Genomic DNA, 24,725 nt, shown 5'->3' with positions numbered 1-24,725 from the left:
TAGGAGTTATATTAGGAGTTACATTCCTCCACATGATTGCTTGAAAGGAAACCAATTACTTCCCTTTAGGGTGGTGGTTTCCAAACTTGGGTGCACATTGGAATTCCTGGAGCTTCCAAAATACTGATTCACAGGTCTCGCCTCCAGAAAGTCTAACTTCATTGGTATACAGGGCAGACTGGGCATTGGGCGTTTTAAAATCTCTCCAGGTGATTCTAATGTGCAGCCCAAAAGGCAGCACATTGCTTTAGAGTCATATGTTTTGTATATTTATATCTTATGTCTGTTTTACACACTTGTCCTTCCCTACCTCTTAACCTACTCATCTTATTCTCTGTTACCCCAGGTATAATGCTTGAGAGATAGCAACTGCTTAATAAATGTTTGAAGAATGAATGATAAAAATAGGATTGACAGGTTGGGTGAGCAACCATCCAGTTTGCCCAGAACAGAGGTGCTTCCTAAGACATGAGCATGCTTGTACTTTCCGCTACTCAGGAGGCTGAGGTGAGAGGATTGCTTGAACCCAAGGAGTTCAAGGCAGTAGGCTATGATCATGATGCTGCACTCCAGCCTGGGTGACAGAGCAAGACGCTATCTCGAAAATACTGCTATCTCCCAAGCGTTATGCTTGGAGTTACAGAGAATAAGATGAGTATGTTAAGAGGCAGGGAAGGACATGTGTGTAAAACAGACATAAGATATAAATATATAAAACATATAACTCTAAAGCAATGTGCTGCCATTTGGGCTGCACATTTAGAATCACCTGGAGAGATTTTAAAACTCCCAAACAACAACCAGAACAGTCCTGGGCAAACCAGTATGGTTTTTCACCATAGTACCAGGCACAATGCTAGACACTTTCAAGAATGATCTCTTTAATTCAAGCCACAACTATATACGGTGGACACTATTATTATCTACATTTTATAGATGAGGAATCCGGAGCACAAAGGTATTAAGTAACTTTATCATAACATAAGAAGTAAGTAGAAGACCTGAAATTAGATCCCAGGCCACCCGAATCTAGCATCTATGCACTTAATTTTTATTGGACTTTGTTCCAATGAAGTTGTAATTTTTTTTTGTTTGGTTTGTTGCTTTAATATTTCTGTGGGCAAGTAACCTTTGAAAATGAAAACATTCCTCACTGTGAGCATCGAGAATTTTCCAGTTTGGAGATGTCAAAGTCTGTCTACCCAACACTACAGAGGAGATCCAGCAAGAAATGAAGCTCAAGGAAGCAGGAAACAAATCACAGAGCTGAAGCGTTGGGGCAAAGGGTACCCAATCTAGCTGGTGCATCAGCAGATGTAGGACCATTCAGCGCCAGCTTGGCCTCCTGGTTGGAGCCCTTGATGCTGAGAAGTGGACCAGAAGCAGACCACTTCACCACGGGAGGAAACCCCTGAGAAAGGAGCCCAAGTGTGTGCAGTGTGGGCACGAGTGAATGGTGTTACCCATCCTAGGGTTGCTTTGTTTGTGTAAAGACCTGTCATAACAAGCAGGGAGGTGTCTGAACCAAGCGGAGAGAAACCCCCTGAAGAAAACCTTCACCTAAATCCTTCCTTTATGCTGCCAAAATAAAATGTGCTGTAAAATTTTAAAAATTCCATCAGCCACTTTTTAAAACCAAAAGAACAGTCTGTGAGAACTTAGAATGCTAAAGGTTTAGTAAAATCCTCGTAATTATTCCACCTATCATCCCTTTATAAACTTGGAGGCACAAAGATGCTTCTAGATATATACTCATCTTTTTAAGGCAAGATATTTCTACAATCCTTGGTCCGTACAGGTCATGATAGGATTCGGTCCACATTAGCACCACGTTTCAACCAAAGGTCCTAAATGGGAAGGAAGATTACTAACTGGTCTGCAGCTGCTAGAATACACACGTTCAACAAAAAGATTATCCATGACTCAAAGACTGCAGTGTTCAGAGAAAGAGAGGCAGCAGTGTTTGGCCCATACCTGAATGGGGCTTCTTTGTGGAATCGCTCCCAGAATTGCTGCTGTTCTGCATCGAAGGCTGTGCACCTCTGGCGGAGAAGTGTCACTTCATTTGCCTGCAGTGGGGCCACCTGCTGCTTTACAGTAATGGCCACCTTTTTTATGTTGTTCCATTTCTCAGGCAGCTCCTGCAAAGGAAACCTCAGTGTGGTCAGATTCCCAAGGCACTCTTGCCTTTCCCATAGTCCTGAGCTGGACAGAGCCCAGATGCTTCCATCGGTGTTACAAGATGGTACGATGATGTGGTGGTGTCATCTTCCCATTCCCTACAATCTGCCCTCCACCCACTCTTCCTCACCTTCCTTCTGCAGCTGCTCTCAACTATTACCTACTGTTCACTCAACACTAACCTTCTTGCTCTCAACCTCTGGCCCTCTAAGCCCTCTAAATTTGTGAAAACTTGCAATGCTAAAGAGACTTTTAGATTTTTCTTAAAGGAAGAAGTTTCTACAATCTTGGGTTTCTATTGCTTCTACTGTATTTCTACTGAAACTGCATTAACCCCTTCCCTTTTCTATATTCTTCAGGATTGCTTGGTTATTTTCCTTTATGTCCCACATTTCCTCTTGGACCATCTTAACAAATTTCAGATCTGCTTTTTTTTTCTCAACCAAAACACTGGTTCATTTCTACAGAAAAAAATTATCCATCTTAATTCTCCCATATATCTCCAGCATTGCCTTCTCCCATATGTATTGAGTTTTCAGAATTTTCTAGACATTACAAACATGCTACACATTATAGTTCCAAAACATAGATCTTGAGTCAGCTCCAAGCCCTGTTTTTCATTTGCTGTACTCCACTTTACCCCATTCTGAAATCCTAAAATGTTCTGTCTATTTCTTTTATAAGGAAGACATAAATGCACTGACCTCCAGCTGCTTAAACACTGTTTCTGGCAATTCTTGTTCATAGGTCTTCAGCAATTCAACAGTCTGCTTTAAGGGCTCAAACATCTCATCAGTGTTACTCTGCCGTTCTTTCACAGCCATAAGGTGTCCCATGATCTCAACCAAGCCTTCGAAATCTCCTTTTTCAACTTTCTTGAGTAAGCCGCTCTCACTATTCTTTATAAACGCTTCAAGGTTGGCCAAGCTAATCAACACAAAGAGAACATGAGGAGCCATTCTCGTTCTACTCCTCGAAAGGAAGATGTATTGATTTCCCCAACAAAAATATCTATCATTATAAAAATCCTACCACATGCCCAATACTTTGCTAAGCACTCTGCATAGACTATGCTCTGATGTTAAGAATATGGCCCCTTGCACAAGGTGTCAAGGTTATGAATGGCAAAGACTGAGGCCTGTCCTGCAATGGAGGAGACTCAGCAGGAGACATGAGATCTAAATGTAATGTGTGATTTGGATAGAATCAAGAATGGAGTCCATTTCAGAGGTTCTCTGAGCACACTCAAAATCTGTGATAGTGTGTAGACCTTGGTATTGAATGCTGGATTCAGAGAAGTGGCAAAATTTATGAAGTGGCTAACATGAGAATTATGGCTTGCGATAGCATTGCTTTGTGAAAAGAAGCATAGAAAAAGCTTCTAAGAGGTGTTTGCTGGCAATGCAAAAATGATCATATGTTGATGGAGAATTCCAGGAGAAAGAAGCTAATAATCTTCAGTAGGCCTTTGTATCACTTTACTATATGGCAGGAAGAAACAAATATTTGTAAGTTGACAAATCAAAAACTGTCTTAAGATTATACTCTAATAAACATATTCTAAAACTTAAATAATAAATAAAAGAGAAGGCTTAAAATGTGAAAAATAACAAAGAATAAAGCAAGCAAGCAAAATTATAAAATAACTGAGTAGAAGATCTAAAAATGGAAAATACAATTATAATTTAAATATCAACAAAGCTGAAAGGGGATTCGACTGCTATATGATATACATGGAGAAGTTTCTAAACTGCAGGGTAGAAAGAGAAAAAAGGAAAAATATGCAAGTTATTAAAAGACAGGAGATAATGAAAGCATCACACCTAAGTATAACAAAAGTGCCAGAAAAACAAAATAGAACAAGCAAGAAGCAACATTTGAGAAGAGTCCGGCTAAATAGTTTCTAGAATTGCTGAAAGACACTCAATGTAAGACCAAGAAAGCCCAACAAATCTCAAGCAGAATAAATATAAAGGAACCCTCATATAAATACTTCACTATGAAACTACAGATTACCAAAAGAAAAAAATAATCTTAAAATTAGCTTCAGAGCAACGACAAATTTCTTAAAACAACGACAGCACACACACAAAAAAACAAAATTAGATTGATAATTGACTACTTGGCAACAAAAATGGAAGCCAGGACACAATAGAATAATAATTTCAACAATCAAAGAGAATTTATGTTATTCTTGAATTCTCTCCTCCACAAAACTATTTTTAAAGAACAAAGGCAAAATAAATACATTTCAGACAAAGAAAGAATGAGAGCACTTCATCAATAGACCTTTACTAAAGCAGTTCCTAATGGAATATACCTCAGTCGGATGTCTGGACTATACAGCAATAATGTAAGTATGTTGGTTAATCTAAATAGGAGGCCGAGGCAGGGAGATCACAAGGTCAGGAGTTTGAGACCAGCCTGGTCAACATGACGAAACCCTGTCTCTACTAAAAATACAAAAACTAGCCAGGCATGGTGGCGTGTGCCTGTAGTCCCAGTTACTTGGGATGCTGAGGCAGGAGAATCGCTTGAATCCAGGAGGCAGAGGTTGCAGTGAGCGGAGATCATGCCACTGCACTCTAGTCTGGGTGACAGAGCGAGACTCAGCCTCGAAAAATAATAATAATAATAATAATAAACAAATAAATAAACATTTGGTATATAGGTATAGTTCCTGGGGCTTAAATAAATAATAGAGAACAATCTAAATTACTAGGAATGATAGAATATAATTTGATGGATGAACAGGAGACGTCAAACTATCCTAAAGTCTTTTAATCATTGTGAAGAGACTAAAAATAGTAATAAATTTATTTATTTAAGGATGCTTATTAGAATAGCAGTGATAACCATTAGAACAGTAGAACTACATGGCATGACATTCAAAGTAGCAAAGGAAAAAATGGAATAAGGAAAATAAAAGAAAACATGTAAATTATACCCCAAGGCAGACAAAAAAGGAAGTCAATTGAAAAGAAAAAAAATAGCAAACTAAAATAACATAATAAAATGGCAGATTTAAATTAAAATGTACCACAATTAATGTTAATGAACAAAACCCTCCAGTTAAAAAATACATATTGCTAAAGTGGATTTAAAAAATCAGTTCTATGCTGATTATAAAAATGTCTTCTAATGTAAGGGCACAGCAAGGTTGAAAGCCAAAGGATAAAAAGAGATGCACCAAGCAAATATCACCAAAGAAAAATTGTTTTAGCTACATTAATAGAAGACAAAACATACTTTAGTACAAGAAATATTGCTAGTGATAAAGAAGATGTTTAATGTTTGGTTAAAAGGCTCAATGTTCCAAGAAGATATAAAAAGTCAAAATCTGTATGCCTATAACATAACCTTAAAATATATGAAGCAAAAATTTACAGAATTACAAGAAGAAATTGACAATATACCACCAAAATGGAAATGGAAGATTTTTAATACAATTATCTTAGTAAGTGATGATAGATTAAGTAGATTAGAAAAAGGCAGTGAGGATACAGTAGATTTGAACAGAATAATTAACAAACTTGAACCAATAGGCATACATAGAACATTCCACTCAGTACTTATAGAATATATATTATTTTCAAATATGCCCAGAAATTTATAAGAACAGAATATGCTATAATAAGGCCAACATCAACAAATTTCAGAAGCTTGTTATTAGAGATATCATTTTTAAACCACAGCACAATTAGGTTGGAAATGAAGAAAGAAGTATAACTAGAAAAGTCCCACATTTGAAAAATTAAAAAATCTAAACCCATTATAATGAATATTAAAAGTATTTAGAACTAAATTGTAATGAGATTACATACTAAAATGCAAGATGGAGGTAAAACTGTATTTAGAAGAGAATTTATAACTTTCAATGTTAGCATTCAAACAAACAACTCAAAATTAACAAGCAAATGCTAGCCAAAGAACAGAAAATAAATCCAAAGTAGTAAAGGAAATAATAAAATAAAAGAACAAATTATTGAAATAAAAATAAAACTACAATAAATAAGATCAATGAGTTTATTAGATAGTTTTTTTTGTGTCTGGCAAAACTAAGAAAGGAAACCAGAAAGCACAAATAAAAGTGAATAGAAGGCCTGGCACGGTGGCTCACGCCTGTAATCCCAGCACTTTGGGAGACCAAGGTGGGTGAATCACCTGAGGTCGGGAGTTCGGACTAGCCTGACCAACATGGAGAAACCCTGTCTCTACTAAAAAATACAAAATTAGCCAGGCTTGGTGGTGCATGCCTGTAATCCCAGCTACTTGGGAGGCTAAGGCAGGAGAATCAATCACTCGAACCCGGGAGGTGGAGGTTGCGGTGAGCCGAGATCGCGCCATTGCACTCCAGCCTGGGCAACAAGAGTGAAACTCCATCTCAAAAAAAAAAAAAAAAAAAAAAAAAAAAAAAAAAAAAGAACAGAAATGAAAAGAGGGAGATACCATAGGCTTTGCAGAGACTAAACAGTTGAGAGGATCTTATCCATTTTATAACAATAATTTGAAGATTTACATGAGATGGATACATTCCTAGAAAATATGACTTACTAAAAGTGACTAAGGAATAGAAAACTTTAATATCTTCATAATCATTAAAGAAATTATAGGCTAAAATCTTCTTACAAAGAAAATCCCAATCCCAATAAGAAATTTAAATCAAACTTAATAAGAAATTTAAATCAAACTCTCACAGATCAAAAAATTTCAAGATTACACCAACTCTTCTGGAGAATAAGTAAGAAGGATTACTTCTTGTTTTATGAAGCTAGCAAAATTACAAAACCAAAAATCAGATACAGACAGGAAAAAAAAAGAGAAAATTGAAGGCCAAATTCAATCACAAGCAGGTGCGGTAAAGCTAAACAAAAGATTTGCAAACACAATAAGCCAGAGAGTATATTGAAAAAGATAATACTTTATGTTGGGTATATCTCAGATGCTAGGTTGTTTTAACATTAGAAGCCAAATAATATGTTCACCACTTAGCAGCTTGAGGGAAAAATCGGAATTATCTTAATGGACATAGATAAAACACTTGATACAATTTTACATCCATTTATGCTAAATACTCCTAACAAATTAGAAATAGAAGGGAAGTTCTAAAATCAGATAAAGCAAATCCACAGAAAGCTCAGAGCAAATATTATACTCAGCAGTGAAATGTTAAAAGCACTCCTTTTAAGATCGGAGACAACACTAAGATGTGTGTTATCCCCACTTTCATTCAACATTCTACTGGAAGTCCTAGCCAGAGTGGTAAGATAAGAGATAGGATATAAAGCATAAAGACCGAGAAGGAAGAAGAAATACAAGTATCATAAATTTGTAGATGATGACTATGTACATAGCAAACACCAAAGAATGTACAGATGAATTGTCAAAATTATTAAATTAATTTAGCAGGATGGCTAGATACAAAATCAATGTACAAAATCAATTCCTTTTCTACAGAAAATACGATTTTAAAATATCATTTATACTAGGAACTAAAAAACAAAATACTGAGGAATATATTTGAACAAAAATATGTAAAATTTTAAAGATAATGATTACAAAATTTCACTGAAAGACATAAAAAGGATGTAAATAAGTAAAGAGATAATATGTTCTTGGACAAGAATACTCAATATCATCAATTCTACTCAAATTGATCTATAGTCACTACAAATATAATTAAAATCCCAACAGATTTTTTTCTTCTACAAACTGATGATTAAAATTTATATGAAATAGTAAGAACCAAGAACTGTCAGAATATTCTTGATGAAAATGATCCAGGTGGAGACCTGCCCTGCCAGATATTGAGATTTGTTACTAAGCTACAGTAATTAGGATTTCTTCATATTCATGAGTGCTAGATAAAGGACTATTTAATCTGAAAGAAAAAATTTTAACATGTTTAGAAGAGAATACAGTAGGGTATCATTAGGATATCCAGGCAAAAAAAGGATTTATTTAACAAGACAAAAGAAGAACAACATAAGGGAAAAGTTGGACACATTTGGCCACACAAATTAAGAATTCGTTTATCAGAATATACCATAAGTGGAGTGAAAAGACAGGTCACAAAATGGTAGACTCCATTTGTAAGACATATAATAGCAAAGGACTAGATATAGAATATGTAAGTAATTCCTAATCATAATTTCAAAAAGGAAAAAACAAAATCCAGTAGAAAAATGAGGAACAGATATGAATAGGCAGAGAAAAGGAAACATAATGACTCACCAAAAACATAAAAAGATGAGGACCTTTTTATACTCAGAGTACTGCAAAATATTTACCACAGTGAGATACTATTACACTCCCACCAGAGTGGCCAGGATTAAACAATTTATCAATACTAAGAGGTGGGAAGGATGCTAGGCTGTAAGAGCTTTCACCCATGGCTGTCTCTACCTTGGAGGGAGCTTGGTATTATGTGCATACTCTTTGACTTAGCAATTCTGCTCTTAAGTATACACCCTAGAGGAATGCTTGCCCACTCCATGATTACGTATAAGAGTACTTATAGCCACATTGTTAAAAGGGAAGCAGTGTCCTTAGGAGAGAGCAAAACCACTGGAAACAACCCAAATGTTCATCAACTATGGAATGGACAGATACATTGTGGTACATTAATCTAAGGGAATACTGTACATAGTGAAAATAAACTACTGCTATACTCTCAACCTGGATAAATCTCAAACATAATGCTGAGTGAAAGAAATAGAACACAGAAGAATATATGGCATACAATAATATTTCATTTTTATAAAGTTTTAATGCAAGTCTCCATATAGGTATGTGTGTATGCATACACACATGTATACATCCATATGCATACACATGTGTATATATCCATACACACACACACACACACACAAAGCAATGAAGAAAAGCATGGAAAGGATTATGTCACATTTAGGACACTAGCAACATCTTACAAGGAGGGAGAAGGATTTAAACTTTAAAATATAGCCAATGTTCTGTTTCTTAGCTGGATGATGCAAATTCACAAATTCACGTATTCTCTTTAATATTGTTCTCTAAATTGTATGTATGTTATATTTCATCATAAAACTTTTTGTAGAGAGAGAATGGGAGGTGAAGAACCAAAAATATATATATATATATATATATATATATATATATATATATATATATATATATATAAACACATCTTTTGAGAAATTTTGCTGTAAAGGAGTGCATACAAAAAAATGTGTTGTAGCTGGAAGGACTTGTGGGATCACGCTCCTTTCTCTTTTCCAGTGTGTCAAATATCACAATATGCTTACATGGTATTAAGAACATGTAAAGGAAATAATTGATAATGTTGGAGATAGGGAATATTTAAGAAGGTAAGTCCTAAGGTGAGAGGAAAGAGTTTGAACTTAGAAAAGCAAGGACAGCTTATCCACAGTCACAGGTGAGGTGGTTGAATATCCAGCTTCAAATGCAGGCATGTTGGTAGATTTGTCAGTGAAAACGTGAATTAGTTCTCTCATGATTGATGCTAATTTCTCAGTGAAATGAGAAGCCAAGTCATAAAAGTAGAGAAGATATTTGAAGGAAACAGAAGTCTGAGAGAATTGGGAAGTGTTTAGGAAAATGTGAAGGGCCTACTGAATTTTATGTTCACAAATGAAATGTAGGACTAGTCATTAGACTGGTTTGATTTTGCTTCGTCAGGGATGAATTGCTCAGGAGCAGGTGTGGAGCGCTGAGTTTAAACAGTCAGGGTTTTACAAGGTGGGAACGGGAGGGAATAGGGACCAAGGATGAGAGACTCTGAGAAAGCAGGGGAGTCAATGAATTGGAAATCCTGATGGGTTGAAGAATTCTGTGTGGCAGTGTTGCTAAGTAAGTGAGGCGGAAAGATAACAGGTGGAGGTCAGGCAGTGGAATGCTTCCACCTGAGCTTCTGAAGGCAGAGCAATTACTTCCCCATCATTCTCTGAGCCCCACTGAGAATACGGAAGAGATGTGGGTAGCAGAGGTATGGCAGAGGGAAGGGCATCGGAGGGAGGAGATCAACAACATAAGAGCCAGTCTGATGGAGATTCTGTGGAGGATGGATCATGGCCGGTGACTATCAGCAGAAAGTGGGAAGGGAAATCTTTGAGCCAGACGCTAAGATCTACACTGCTGAGGAAGAGGGACTAATGGCTTGGTGGGTGATGGCAGCAAGGCAGAGTGCAGTTGGTGTTGTCTGAGAATTCACGTCAGGGGAGCTGGTGATTTTGAGGGAGGATGGTGGTGAAATGGTCTGGAAGCAGCACTGAAGAGCAACCACACCTCACCCACCTGCAGGCCCATTGGTAAGAGGGATACAGGAGAAAAGTCAGCCTCCACTTGGGAGGGCTGGAGGGGAAGCAGTGTCCTCAGAAGAGAGCCAGGTTTCAGTTGGAGCAAAACGGTGATGAGACAAGATGAAGGGGACAGTGGACATTTGCTGCTGTAAGATCCTGAGGTCTGCTGCAAGGGCATGGAAAAGCTTTGCAAGTGCAGGGGTAGGGGTTGAGTAAGATTAGGGCAGGAAGAGCTGAATGAGATGAGAGTTTATGTAACAAAAGGGGATTGGACTTCTGGCAGTGAATGAAGTATCTAAAATGCAGTGCAAGTTGGGATTCATCCTGACCTATTAAGGAAAGGTGGAAATCACATAATTACATGGCACAGAGGAGACAATAATAATTTTTAAATTATTTCTATTTTATCTAATCCTCCAGAATGCAATAAAACCTTCTCCTAAAGTGTAGCACAAAAGCCAGTTTTTAGAATCACCAACTGTTAAAGCTGGAAGACGGAAGGCACCTTAGAATAATTCAGTTGGGCTGTCTTCTTTCAGAGGTGAGGAAACAGGGTTTCAAGGACACAAAGTCAAGCCTCCTAATTTCTCTACTGTGTGCTTATCCTGTTAAACCAACCCCATTAGATCCTTTGAAGCCTAACTGGTTGATGCCCGTGGCAGCTGCTGTTACCACGTCCTGTATCAACCATGTGTTTTTGATCTTTTCACATCTGGGGTCTTAGAAACTCTGGAGGGACTTCCCCATGCAGGGCTGAGCAATTCCTTGAGACAGCAGTGGCTGGCCCGTGAGCGCATCTTTCATATGCAAACCAACCATTCCAGAGTCCAACCACCTCCTCTGTGGGGCTTTCACAATCTGGGTCATTATCCCCCTGCCCTAATCAGCCCAAGGCCAGGTCCCAGACAATTTGGAATAGTCTCTATGCCCCAGAGGTGCTGAAATGTTCAAACTCACCAATCCTGAGCCTGCTTGCCATGACTCATCTATTCCTTTCCACAGAAATCACAAAAAAGGCTCCTGCCTGTATTCTCCGCCCCCTTCTGCCTCCTGATGGACCCTGGAGCTCCCCTGTGTGGCCCTGTGTGGCATGCCATACACCGTTCTCCTGGGAACTGTGAGTAATAATCTATCTGCTGTACACTGTCCTCCTGGGAACTATGAGTAATAATCTATCTTTTTATGGGAGTCATCTGCTGCTCTATGGCCTTGCTGTGCCTGAATGATAAAACCTGCATTTTGAAACATGCTGGTTATCCTTGGATTACCAGACCTAGCAATGGAGAGGGACCACAAAGCAGCAGTCCCCTCCAACAGTGCTCCATCCTGGGGCATCTGTCACAGTCCTACCACCCACCAGCATTTCCTCTTCTTGCCTCTGAGTTCCTCAGGGAAGAAAAGCTTTCATGAATGTGGAATAATACCCAGGAAGCCCTATTTAAAACATCCCCTGATGGGCATGGTGGCTCACGCCTGTAATCCCAGCACTTTTGGAGGCCAAGGCAGCCGCATCACCCGAGGTCAGGAGTTCGAGAGCAGCCTGACCAACAGAGAAACCCCTTCTCTATTAAAAGTACAAAATTAGCCAGGGGTGGTGGTGCATGCCTGTAAACCCAGCTACTCAGGATGCTGAGGTAGGAGAATCGCTTGAACCCGGGAGGCAGAGGTTGCGGTGAGCCAAGATCACACCATTGTACTCCAGCCTTGGCAACGAGAGCAAAACTCCATCTCAAAAAAAAAAAAAAAAAAAAAAAAAAAAAAAAAAAAATTCCCACAGAGCGTTCTTGGGGTTTCCTAGGGTAGTCAAACATTATCCTTGGAAAGTCTCTTAAAGTTTATTTGTAGATAGATAAAATTCTTGATGTTGCCATTTTCTTTCTGCCTATGGCTCCAGATCATGGAGCAAGGCTGTGGCAGCATTAAGCAAAACCAGCACTAAACTGAGGAGGGGTCAGGCTGACCTCCCTGCAGTGTCGTCCAGCACTCCAAAGGGTGATCACTGTGCAGAGGGACTGGTGGTCCCCAGTGGGATTCTGAGATGGGGGGTCAAGATTCTAATTGTGGTGTGTCTCTGGGGACCAGTTCAAGGTAAAGTGACCAGGGGACTGTTGACCACATGGATTGTTCATTCAGAGGATGATGCTCTGGCTTAGAGAGCCTAGTGCTGGGCTGGGTGGTCTAGGTCACAGTAGGACAGACAGAATTTCATATCCAGCCTGTTGCATGGTGAGAATGGCACAGACAGGCAGTGAGGAGCACAGGGTTTTAGTGACGTCCACATTGCTCAGCTGGATAATCTGAGACAAGGAGTAAGAGGTAGAAGTAAAACAAAGAGGCCCATCAGATACCCTCTGCTTCCCAAGTTTAAAGAGATGGCATGGAGCTGTGAAGGGAGCTTGGACCTCCTATTATTGTCTCTAATATTCCTTACCACTTAACCACTTGCCTCTCACACACTGGATGTCAAACGGAAAACAAAACAAAGAGGGCTTCTCTGGTGAACAAAGAAAAGGGCAGGACTTAAGTTACCATGATGTCTGCAAGTCTAGAACCTCTAACCAGCTGTCTTAATTTTTAATTTAACCAACATATCCATAGGGAAAAAATATAAAAAAGGTTAAAAACACGGTGTTCCTCGCAGCCTAGCATGCTGGAAGAAAGTGAAAACAACTGTGGTACCTCTGAGTGACGTGGTCCACAAGATGCTGTTTGAACAGGAGGCTCCACCTCTTAATAATATTCAGCAGGGATGCCTTAAAGGGCCGAATATCAATTTTCATCCAGCTGTCAAACACCTTGATGGGCTCCAGCCTGCACACCTCTTCATAGAGCGTTTCGTAGGAGTCGATTTGCACTTTAAACTGAGAAAGGAGGGGAGGGCTCTCCGGGATGCTGTCTTCCACGTGGTCTTCAATTTCCTCCGGAGTGAGGATGTGCCCGTACAGCAGAAACTGACCCAGAACCTCCTTCTGGTCCTCCACATAGAGGTGTGAATACTGGCTGAAGGTGCTCCGATAGCCACAGCAGAGGCCCATCATTCTCTGGACTCTCTCCATGAGCGTGTGCCGCATGTTTGCCAAATCTGGCATACCGTCCAGGTCGACCTGCGGAAGCGAGACAATGGCAGGCAGGTTATACCAGTGCGTGGCAGGAAGTTCGAGACTCGGCTGGAGAGGACACAGTTGGAGGGCAGGATGGCTGCAGCTCCAGTACCTGATAGTGAGGAGAGCCGTTTTGTGGGGAAAGCCGTGGCACCAGAGATGATATCCTAAAAATGCTGGTGATGAGACCCTCAACAATGTCATAGAAACCCCCCTTCACGCCAGACTCCAGAGACGGATAGAAAACTAGGTCTGGGATGGCTAGACTCAGTTGTGCTTCAAATATTGGGGTAAGTCCTGCCTTACACTCTGAAAAACACGGAAAACAAGCAAACAAAACAAAGAGTGGATAAAATGGACAAAGTAGAGGACTGTTTTAAAAGCATCCAGACCAATGCTTTCCTTTAGATAAGTTGCTAGACTGTAGGAAAACGGAAATGTAAAATTTGTTTACATCCCATACAATGTGAGGGTGATAGTCTTGTAGTGCTTCTCAACGGGGGAACCACTGACATCTGAATAGGCCAATTCTGGTGCAGGGCTCTCCTGGGTACTCCAGGATATTTACTTTGCTTGTCTTCACGGAGCACATCCTAGTGACAGATCAGCCCAAGCCTCTCCCCTTCCACATTCTCAAATGCCTCTTGGGCGACAGTCCAGCCTCTGGTTGAGAAGAGATTGATTTTTTTTTTTTTTTTTTGAGATGCAGTCTGGCTCTGTCACCCAGGCTGGAGTGCAGTGGCACAATCTCAGCTCACTGCAACCTCCAGCCCCCGGGTTCAAGCGATTCTTCTGCCACAGCCTCCTGAGTACCCGGGACTACAGGCACGTGCCACTGCACCTGGCTAATTTTTGTATTTTTAGTAGAAATGGGGTTTCACCATGTTGGCCAGGCTGGTCTCAAACTCCTGACTTCGTGATTCACTCACCTCAGCCTCCCAAAGTGCTGGGATTACAGGCATGAGCCACCGTGCCCAGCCGAGAAGAGGTTGATTTTTCAAAGCCCATTTCTTGGAAGCAGCTGATTTCTTCCTAGGCACAAGCCATGTCATTCCACTGATCACTCTAGGTGAACAGGGGCAGGCTTGTCAACGATATACAGACACGAACCACAAAGAGAAATTACAATTCTGCCTATTTTGCTCCTTATCCTTTTCTAAGAAATAACTTAATTTATTGCTGTGGTCCTGTAGTGATAAAAATTTTAAAAACAGTATGAATAATTAACAAATCCCTGATTACTTACTAGGTCAACTTGCCTTGCTAAATTTAAATCAAAATACAATGCAGAGCAAGATGTTCCAGGTACAAGATATATGCTTGAAATTTTTATCGATAACCACTTATTTTTATATGACTTTTCAATTGTAGTTAAATTTAGGCGCCTGTTATGGGCTGAATACTGTGGGTGGCAGAGACTGTTCACTGAAATCCATTGTTGTCTTCTTCCCTTGAAATAGAGTAATAACTGGGATTTGACCAGATTTCCCAGCCCTGCTTGCAGACAGGTGTGGCAATGAAATTTCCTCACCAGTGGATGTAGGACAACATGATGGTGCCACTCGTGGGCTGGGACTCTTGAGACTGCAGGTGACCCTTCTCTGTACTCAGTCTCTTTCTCCTCTACCAGACTATAGCCTGGACATGGCAGTGAGTCAGCTCAACTACAGAAATGAGGACAAGGCCCTGAAGAATGGTGGAGCCACAGGACAGAAGGAACCTACCCACCAAACTGGAACACTCACCTTCGACTCTTTCTTTCAGGGTAGACTTCTCTCTCCTTGAAACCATATTGTTGATGGTGTTTTTGTTACTACAGCTTAGCCATTCACCCTAAGTAAAATACTGCAGTATACTCAAAATATGTAAGAATAGGGCTTGCCTTCAGAACTGGAGGGATGACAAATTCACATTACTGGACTCGGGAGAGTCTCAATATTTAACTTAAGGGAACACAAGATTGGACTCGGGAGAGTCCCAATATTTAACTTAAGGGAACACAAGATTGGACTCAGCAGACTCCCAATATTTAACTTAAGGGAACATAAGTTTACCAATAACAAAGTAATTATACTACTATAAGTTTATAAAATGGTATAGTTTATAAAAACTACTATAAGTTTATAAAATAGTATAGCTTATAAAATCACCTATAATTTGCTATATGTACTCATGACATATTCTGCATTAATATACATATTATGTACTTATAAATTAATAGATAAGGTTGCATATGGTTTACAGAATTCAAAAGACTTGAAAGAATGTTTTAACTATATGAGATTTTTTGTCTCATATGTTGACATGGGACTGTAATCTCTACACTGGATGTAACACCAATGTAATTATCATCCAAAGCAGATTGTCCTGGTTCCACAATCTTGGTGCATGTAAATCATTTTACTAGGTAAGAGGAGGAGGGGCATTTCTCCATTGAGTGGGAAGCATATAACCTATGCAGGGTTTGGGTTGAGAGATGACAGGGAGACCAACCCAAACCTTGGGAATGCCCTCAACAATGTCATAGAAACCCCTGCTCTGCTCTGGACTCCAAAGGTCAAAGAAGTCTTCTACTCTCCTGCAGGTTAACAGTCCAAGGTGAATGTTCCAGTTTGGTGGATAGGTTCCTTCCATCCTGTGACGCTACCATTTTCCAGGGCCTTATCCTCATTTATTGACACAAGTAGACAAAATGGTAAGGTGGACCTAGGATGAAAAAGCCACTTAACTGAGCCACTGCAAGGGGTCACCATGATTTTCTTCTCAGAGGCCCCTTTAGGCTCCTTTACTTCCCCTTAGATAACCAGTGTCTTTTAAATTTTATCTATAGTGCTTCAGATCAGGCAGCTGATAAATTCAGCTCCTGCCCTTTCAAAGGAGAATTTGAAGGGCCTCTATGTTGTGAAGAAAATGTGTTCCTCTGTCCTCCTATTTCCACAAAGGGAAGGAAACTTTGATAATCTTGGAGAAAGACTGCCATCTCTTTTCTCCATCCCCTGGTCCCACTCTGTCCTTCCCACAGGTGGGCACATGGCACATGAGATAGCCCAGATCAGGAGAACCAGAGAGCCACTGGTCAAGGATGGAGTCATTTAGGCACCATTTCTAGTGCATTGCCTGCACCCAAGTATGGCTGGGGTGTCTTCCTAGATTCTCTACGGAGGGCTTAGTGATGAAGCCCCCGAACCTCCAGCATTAGAGGAGGCTTGGTCAGTTCACTAAGGTGAACACCACCAGTGCTGGTCCATAGGAGCCAGTTGTGCAGACTTGGTGCCCGTATTCCATGCCCCATTGGCTTGTTGCTCCCAGGCTCCAGAAGATGATCTCCTACGTTGCTAACTATGCTGGGTTTCCTGAGTCCTGTTGTTGATTTCCTTAGTTTGGAGCACCCCTGTATCCTGCAAGCAAAGACCATGCCTTACACCTCACCCATTCTACCTATCAAGACCATGGGGATGGCCACTGGGGCTACACTCAGCGTTGGGCCTTGCTTCTCTCTGGATTCTCAACCTAGGTGTCTGCAGGTAGTCTCTTTTACGGGCTGGATATCTGGACACTGGCCTTGGACTATTTATTTTACATCAGTATTTCATTTCGATCCTTGAGTTTTAAAAACTCTCATCTTACTTCCATCCTCTAGCTTCAAAATATTTACCTCTGCCTTTCCATCTTGACAAATCCTTCTATAGGCTCTTTGCTAAGCAACTCAGAATCTGCCAGAATGTGAAGGTTTAATTCAACTTTTAGTCCTGAACTCTTCTGCCCTGTCGATCTCATCATTTACTAGTCAAGGTTAGCCCTTTCTGTATCTTTCACTCTGTGTACCTTACCCCAGTTTATCCACTACATCCACTACAAATTCAAAGCCTTTAACTATTTTTTAAAAGCTTCAAAGAATGCCCATTCTGTTCTACACACTTCTTTTTCTTCTGAAAATTACCTCCTCCCCTACTTCTTGTGTGACTCTTTTACTCAGAAAAACTTCTGTTTCTTCCATTTAACCTGGTGGACACAATCTCTTTGTGTTCTCAAAAGGCTACAGAGATAAAGTACATGAAGCTTGAAGGCACAGAATGTCCCCCACCCATTGCCATAAGTCAAGCTTGGATGAAGCCTTCTGCCTTCATTACTAACAGTGCTTCCTGCTTCTTAACTTGGTCACTCCTCTTTACTGAAGCTTGATTTCGAGTGAATTCGCTTTTATGCTTTTGCTATGTGCGTCACTATCTTACAGCCTGGTTTATTATCTAATTTTAAGCGTCAGAAATCTTTGTCTTTGAACAATTTAGAAGTTCAGTACCTTTTCTATTTTCCTGTGCATCATTCACAAAAAGTCTACAACATTTTGGGAAAAGTCACAGAGCACTCAGCTGCTCTTCAATATAATTCAACAAATGTTACTGTCATTATCTTTTCAATAATAACCCACATCCATAAGCCAGTAAGTACCAGTATTTTCCAGGAGATACTTGAGGGAGCACTCAATGGCAAGAAAGAATCCATTCAGCAACATGTTGTCAATAGAGTTAACATATGTCTTCCAGCTATTGGAGGTTGGGTCTGCGGAAAATAGACCCAGGTTTTCCTATAAAAGGAAGAAGAAAGGATATAAACCTTGTTTAATAGCATGAAAGAACTGGTAATCAACAGTCAAAATAAAAACAACACATGGAGAAAAAGATTCTCTTGTGGAGGATTTGCTGTTACATGTGTATCAAATCCACTCTGCCTAACGAGTATTACCATTGATTGAAAGGAAGGCAAAGTTAGTCCATGACGGGAATATAGGGGTCAACCTGTCCCTGAGGAAGGAGGATGGGGTTGGCCCAGCTTCTCAGAAGCAATGCTGATGGATGCAATGTGTGTGCTTCCTAAGTGCTGGTTGATAAACTGTAGAGGAAGCTGCATCAGGGCAGAAGTCAGGGTAGGCAGAGGAAGGAATTCTAAGGGTAGACAGTATTAAGATTCAAGGTTTAATAAAAATTTCAGGTTCAAAGAAGCAAAGCATTTTCTGGTTAATTCTTAGAAATGAGCTGAAGTGTTTTGCAGGTGGCATTCAATACTACTGAATGATTTAGAAAATGCATACAAACAAATAAAAAATGTTGCGCGCTCTCTCTCTCTCGCTCTCTCTCTCCCCCCTCATTCCTCCCTGCCTGCTCTTTTACATGATATACTCTTGACCTACTGGCACCCAAACATCCCATGGTAACAAGGTTTGGGCTTCAAGGAAAGGAAGCCTAAATGCTCAGCAATGCCAAGTACAGACATCCCATTTACTCTTTGTCATTTGCAGTATTAACACTTTTTACAGTAACTTTCCAGTTATCTAATATCTTCAGAGAAAGCAGGAACTAACTTGCAGAAGCAACTCTTCTAGATGACTCATATTTACCCCTTCAGGATGTACTGCCATGTTATAAATCCCCCCGGATTTAAACAGTCTCATGATCCTGCTTTTAGGTAACATAACTCTACCATTTCTAAGATGCAATACCTACACCTTTCTTTCCTAAGTAGACTTAAGATGTTCTTCATGACTTAAAGTCCATCATCATGCAAATCACAACACCATGACAAGACAGAGTTGCTATCAGGTGTTAAGATGCTTGTTTGCTTCCATGTTAAATCACGGCTAGTGTTTATGACTGCTTTGTATAATTGTTCTATCTTCTCTGACTGTCAAGCTATCAATATAATGTCTATATCTTTCACCTTTGTTTACTGCCTCAAATCTATTGCAGTCTAAGCAACAAACGTGTTGGAATATTCTATGAAGTAGGAAGAAATAGTTCAGGTTTCTGATTTTAACCACAATAGAAGAGAGTGAGATTGTACTTGCTCTTCTTCTTCAAACAAACATAGAACTGATTATAATAAAAGAATTAATTTGTTTGGGTAAGTGGATAACAGACAGAACAGGTAACAGGATAACAGAAAGAACAATGTGATCTTTGAAAGAAGGGACTTACTCAAAGTGAGCCGCACCACCACCTGGTTTTCTACCCAAAAGCCCTTTTCAAACTATGGCATAGGTTAGTGGAGCTTAGTTACAGCATCCCTGCTGATAGGCAGAGACGACAGAATTTGGAGTTTGGTGCTGCTGTAGTGGCTGGGTCCTCTTGAGTCTGACTGAGGGATCAGCTACATATGTTTAGAGCAAGGCTCTGTAAGACCTGGTAAGAATAGTTGCAGAGGGGCTCTAAGCTGAATGGAAATTATGTAGGCCATATAGTGTTGGAAGATGTTAGGGTTTTATCAGAAATAATGAAGCAACCTTGCAGATAACCCAGGAATTCAGTTGAGACCCTGGAAACACCATAAGTTAGAACTGCTTGATCCCAGAGTAAGTCCTCTTTAGACCCTTAAAAAGTGAGCCTCAATAGGATCAAAGTGATCTATCAGTAAATTAGTGGCCTGCCAAAACAAAAATCAAACTCTTTAAAGAAAAAAAATCCGGATTCTCAAGTGGCATTCAAGTGGCCTCTAACATGTCTAGCACATAATAAAAAATTACTAGACATATAAAGAAGCAGAAAAATGTGCCATTTAACCAGGAGAGAAAACAGTCACTAAAATCAGATTCAGAAAATAATCTGGGTAGGTCTCTGACTTCATAGTTGTCATACTAACCCTAGAAAGCCTACTCATTAAACCTATTTTATGTGAGAGAAAATTAAACTTCTGTCCCATTAAAAAAGAGAAAGGAAATAGACTCAGAAAATAACATAGATATTGAAATTAGCAGATAAGAACATCATAATTTCACAAAATTTAGTGAAAAAGAGTTTCAAGAAACTTACAAACTCCAAGCATGAAGAACACAATGAAAACCAACTTAGGAATATTATTGCTGTGTTGAAAAAATATCAAAGATTAAAAAAGAATCTAGTAAAATCAGCCTGAGATAAATAACACATTACATATAGAGAAACAAAGATTCAAATGATGACTGGCTTCTTATAAGAAACATTGGAGAGTAGGAGATAATGAAATAACTTCCAAAAGAAAAGGAAAACTATAAACACAATTGTGTACCCAGTGAAACTGTCCTTTAAAAACAAAGATGAAATAAGGACATTTTTAGATAAACAAAGACTGAGAGAATATGTCATAAGCAGACCTGAACTTGAAGAAATACTAAATAAATTTCTTCAGGCTGAAGAGAAATAATCCCAGATGGTAATTTATATCTGTAAAAGGGAATAACAAGCCTGAAGATGATGAGTATGTGGGTAAATATAAAACACTGTAAATATTTTTTCTTAAATTTTAAAAGTAAAAACTATAACACTGCATTGTGGGGCTCAATATGCATATTAATAGATACCATATATTTTACTATTAATACATATTATGTGTGTGTGCATATATATAAATATCTCATACAACAACAGTACAAAAAATAGGTGAGAGGTTAAATTACACCACACTTTTGCAATGTTTCTGTAGGAAAAGTCTAAGTAGATTGTGATAAGCTGAAGATGCATACTGAAACCTAGAACAACCACTAGAATTGTAATGCAACAAGGTAAAGCTGAAATGCCAATTGAGAAATTAAAATAGAATACTAAAAAATATACCATTACCCAACAAGCAGGTGAGCATGGAAGAGGAGAGGAAGGAAAAAGCAATGAAGCAAATAGAAAACAAAAAGCAAAATTTAGTAGAGGTAAATTCAACCATACAAATACTTACAGTAAATGTAAACAGTCTATGCATTCCAATTAATAGGCAGAGTTGTCAGACTTAGAAAAGTAAATTTGTATTATATGCCAACTATAAAGACAAGAAATTTCAATCCAAGAAACAAATACATTGGAGGTAAAATGGTGGGGAAAGATGCAAAATGCAAAATTTAAGAATAATGACTCAGAAAGGAAAGGCTATATTACTGTCAGCAAAAATAGACTTCAAAACAAGAGGGTATTGTTAGAAGTAAAAAGGGAATTTCATAATGATAAAGTGGTCAATTAATCAGGAAGTTGTAACAATTATAAATGTGATAAAATGTTACACATTTATAATAATTATAAATGTGAAATTTATAGTTATTATAACAGAACTTAACAGAACTTCAAACACATGACAAAATAATTTAACAGAACTAAAATTGAAATAGACAAATCCAAAATTGTAAGTGGAGATTTTAACCCTCTACCTTCAATAATTGATAGAATAGCCTGCAAAAGATCACAACAATGCTATCAATTGCTTTGAACTAATTCATATTTATAGAACACTACCCCCAACAAAAGAAGAATAAACATTATTGTCAAGTCTTCAAGGAACACTCAGTAAGACTGACCATATTCTGGGTCATGAAACAAGTCTCAGCAAATTCCCAAAGATTGAAAGCTTACAGTGTATCTTCTCTGAGCACAATAGAATTAAATTAGATATCAATTTTTAAAGATATCCAGAGAAGCTCTGAATATATGGAAATTAAACACAAACTTCAAAGTGACCATTGAGTAAAAGAAGTTATAACAAGAGCTGGGCATGGTGGCTCACATCTGTAATCCCAGAACTTTGGGAGGCCAAGGTGGGTGAATCATTTGAGGCCAGGAGTTCAAGATCAGCCTGGCCAACAGGGCAAAACCTCATCTCTACTAAAAATACAAAAATTGGCTGGGTGTGGTGGCGCATCCCTATAATCCCAGCTATTTGGGAGGCTGAGGCACAAGAATCTCTTGAACCTGGGAGGCAGAGTTTGCAGTGAGCTGAGATAGCACCACTGCACTCCAGCCTAGGGGACAGAGCAAGACTCTGTCTCAAAAAAAAAAAAGAAAGAAACATTTAAAACTGAATAATAATACAAATGAGGTAGTATCATCAGATGCCCATATGTGAAAGAAAGGCTTAAAATCAAGACCCTAAGTTTATGCCCCAAGGAGCTAAAAACAGATAAGCAACTAGCCCTAAAATAACTTGAATGGAATAATAAAAAACAGAAATTAATAAACTAGAAAATAGATGAATAGAGAAAACTGGCAAAGTCAAAATTTGATTCTTTGAAAAGATTTATAAAAGAAAAAGAAAAAAACTCTAGCAAAACTGACCAAGAAAAACAAGTCACAAATTGCCAATATTAGGAATGAAAAAGGATGCAGCACTACAGCTCCCACAGACACATAATGTTGGGGTGATCAGACCCAACACCAGGTCGTGGGGGCTACGAAGTCCGGTGGAGTCAAAGGAATGAGACAAGAAAAGTTAAGAGTACATAGGGTGGGTCCAGGGGGCCAACGCCAGTTTGGAGGCTGCGAAGGCCCCGAGCTCTAGAAGCCAACACTATTTGTTGGTAATCAAACAAAGAAGCAGATGGTGAGGACATGCGGATGTGAGGGTGGACAGGTGAGGACGTGAGGATAGAAAGGTAGCGGTGCATCAAGTGTAGCTGTGATGGTTTAGCATATGCTCCACTACTTGAGATAAGGGAGAACAGGTTCTTCTAACTTGAGATACAATCAATTTATGATCTTGGGAGAGCAAGGAGCAAGGGGCCAGCGAGTCTGGACACATTCCAGAGGCTACAAGGGTTTTTATGCCCTGAGTCCTGGGTTCTCTCCAAGCCACAAGGGGTTTTATGCCCAGGCTTAGATTGTAGTGTGGCAGGGCAGCCTTCCACCCTTTGGTACAGAGCTTGGTGTTCCATAGGCTATGAGGGGTTTTAGACCCTGGAACCAAGACATGTTCCAAGACTCTTTTACAGACAAGCAAGCCCTGCCTCAGCTCTTCTGCCAACACATAATGATAATAAAAAATAATTATGAACCATTTTTTTTTGCTGGTAAGCTTTATAACTTAGACAAATTGAAAACATTTGTTGAAAACAACAACTTGCAAAAACTAATAAAGGTATTAGGCAAAAAATCTAAACAGTCTTTCATCTACCAAAGAAATAATTATCAAACACTTTCCCCAAAAGAAACATCCACATCCAGAAGTATTCCCTGGTGAATTCTATCACACATTTCAGGTTAAGACCAACCTTCCACAAACATTTTCAGAAAATAAAAGAGGAAATGCTTCCCAACTCATTTTATAAGGTTAGCATAATCTTAACACCAAAACAAAAACATCAAAAGAAAATAAAAGTGGAAGATAAATGTCATTCTTAAACACATGAACAAAAATATTTTAAAATTATCAAATCCAATTCGATAATACATAAAAAGATTAATATGACATGACCGAGTGCATTTATTTCAGAAATGCAAAGTTGGGTTCAACACTTAAAAAAAAAAAAATCCAATGTGCCCATTAACAGAAAAAAAAAGCAAAAATTATATAACCACCTCAGGAGATGCAGAGAAATCATGTGATAAAATTCAATGTGTAATCATGATGAAACTCTTTTAGCCAAGTAGGAATAAAAGGGGTCTTCCTGTGTCTGATAAGGAATATCCACAAAACCCTACAGCTAAAATTTTAATGGTGAATTACCAAATGTGTCTCCACATAATTGGAAATGAGGCGAGCATTTCTACTCTGACCACTTCAGCGTTATACTGAAGGTTCTAGCCAGAGCAATAAGGTTACAGAGAAAAAAAAAGACATAAAAAATAAAGAGGAAATAAAGAGGTAATGTTGTCTCTATTTGCAAATGACTTATTTATGTAGATCATCATCCTAAATTTACAAAGCAATTACTACATCTAATAAATTTAGGAAGATCACAGAATATAATATCAAAATGTAAAACTCAATGACACTTTTATACACTACCTGATAGTAATTGGAAAATAAAATTAATAAAACAATTCCATTTATTGTAGAACCACAAACATAAAAAACTTAGAGCTAGATTTAATGGGAAATATGTGAGACTTCAACACTAAAAACTACAAAGCATTGCAGAGAAAAATTAGAGACTTAACTAAGTGAAGAGACATGCCATGTTCATGAATTGCTATATTCAGTATTGTTAAGGTCTTTATTCTCCTCAAATTAATCTACAGATTTAATGTAATCTCAATCAAAATCACATCTAGCTTTTTTCCCCCTAGAAACTGGCAGGCTGAATCTAAAATTTATGTGGATATGTAAAAAACTTATACTAGTCAAAATGATGTTGAAAAGGAAAAACTAAGTTTGCAGGACATGTAGTACCTGATTTCAGACTTATTAATAATCGATT

At 38.8% G+C, this 24,725-nt stretch overlaps 1 protein-coding gene across 4 annotated transcripts in view; it reads right to left on the bottom strand.

Annotated features, from left to right (window-relative positions):
- The window catches only part of LOC105473558 (dynein axonemal heavy chain 9), a 377,165-nt gene that overhangs the window by 294,109 nt on the left and 58,331 nt on the right, over positions 1-24,725 (bottom strand). For all 4 annotated transcript variants that reach the window (XM_071082354.1, XM_011727370.3, XM_011727373.3 and 1 more), the window contains 5 exons: positions 18,032-18,167; positions 13,695-13,891; positions 13,161-13,585; positions 2,886-3,108; positions 1,975-2,141 (listed from right to left, as the gene is read on the bottom strand). In XM_071082354.1, the coding sequence (XP_070938455.1) occupies positions 1,975-2,141; positions 2,886-3,108; positions 13,161-13,585; positions 13,695-13,891; positions 18,032-18,167 (1,148 nt within the window). The remainder of the gene's footprint in view (positions 1-1,974; positions 2,142-2,885; positions 3,109-13,160; positions 13,586-13,694; positions 13,892-18,031; positions 18,168-24,725) is intronic.

Source organism: Macaca nemestrina, chromosome 17, assembly GCF_043159975.1.
Source record: "Macaca nemestrina isolate mMacNem1 chromosome 17, mMacNem.hap1, whole genome shotgun sequence".
Classification (NCBI taxonomy): Eukaryota; Metazoa; Chordata; class Mammalia; order Primates; family Cercopithecidae; genus Macaca; species Macaca nemestrina.
Note: the sequence above shows the minus strand (reverse complement) of the source record. Positions and strands in the feature narration are given on the sequence as shown.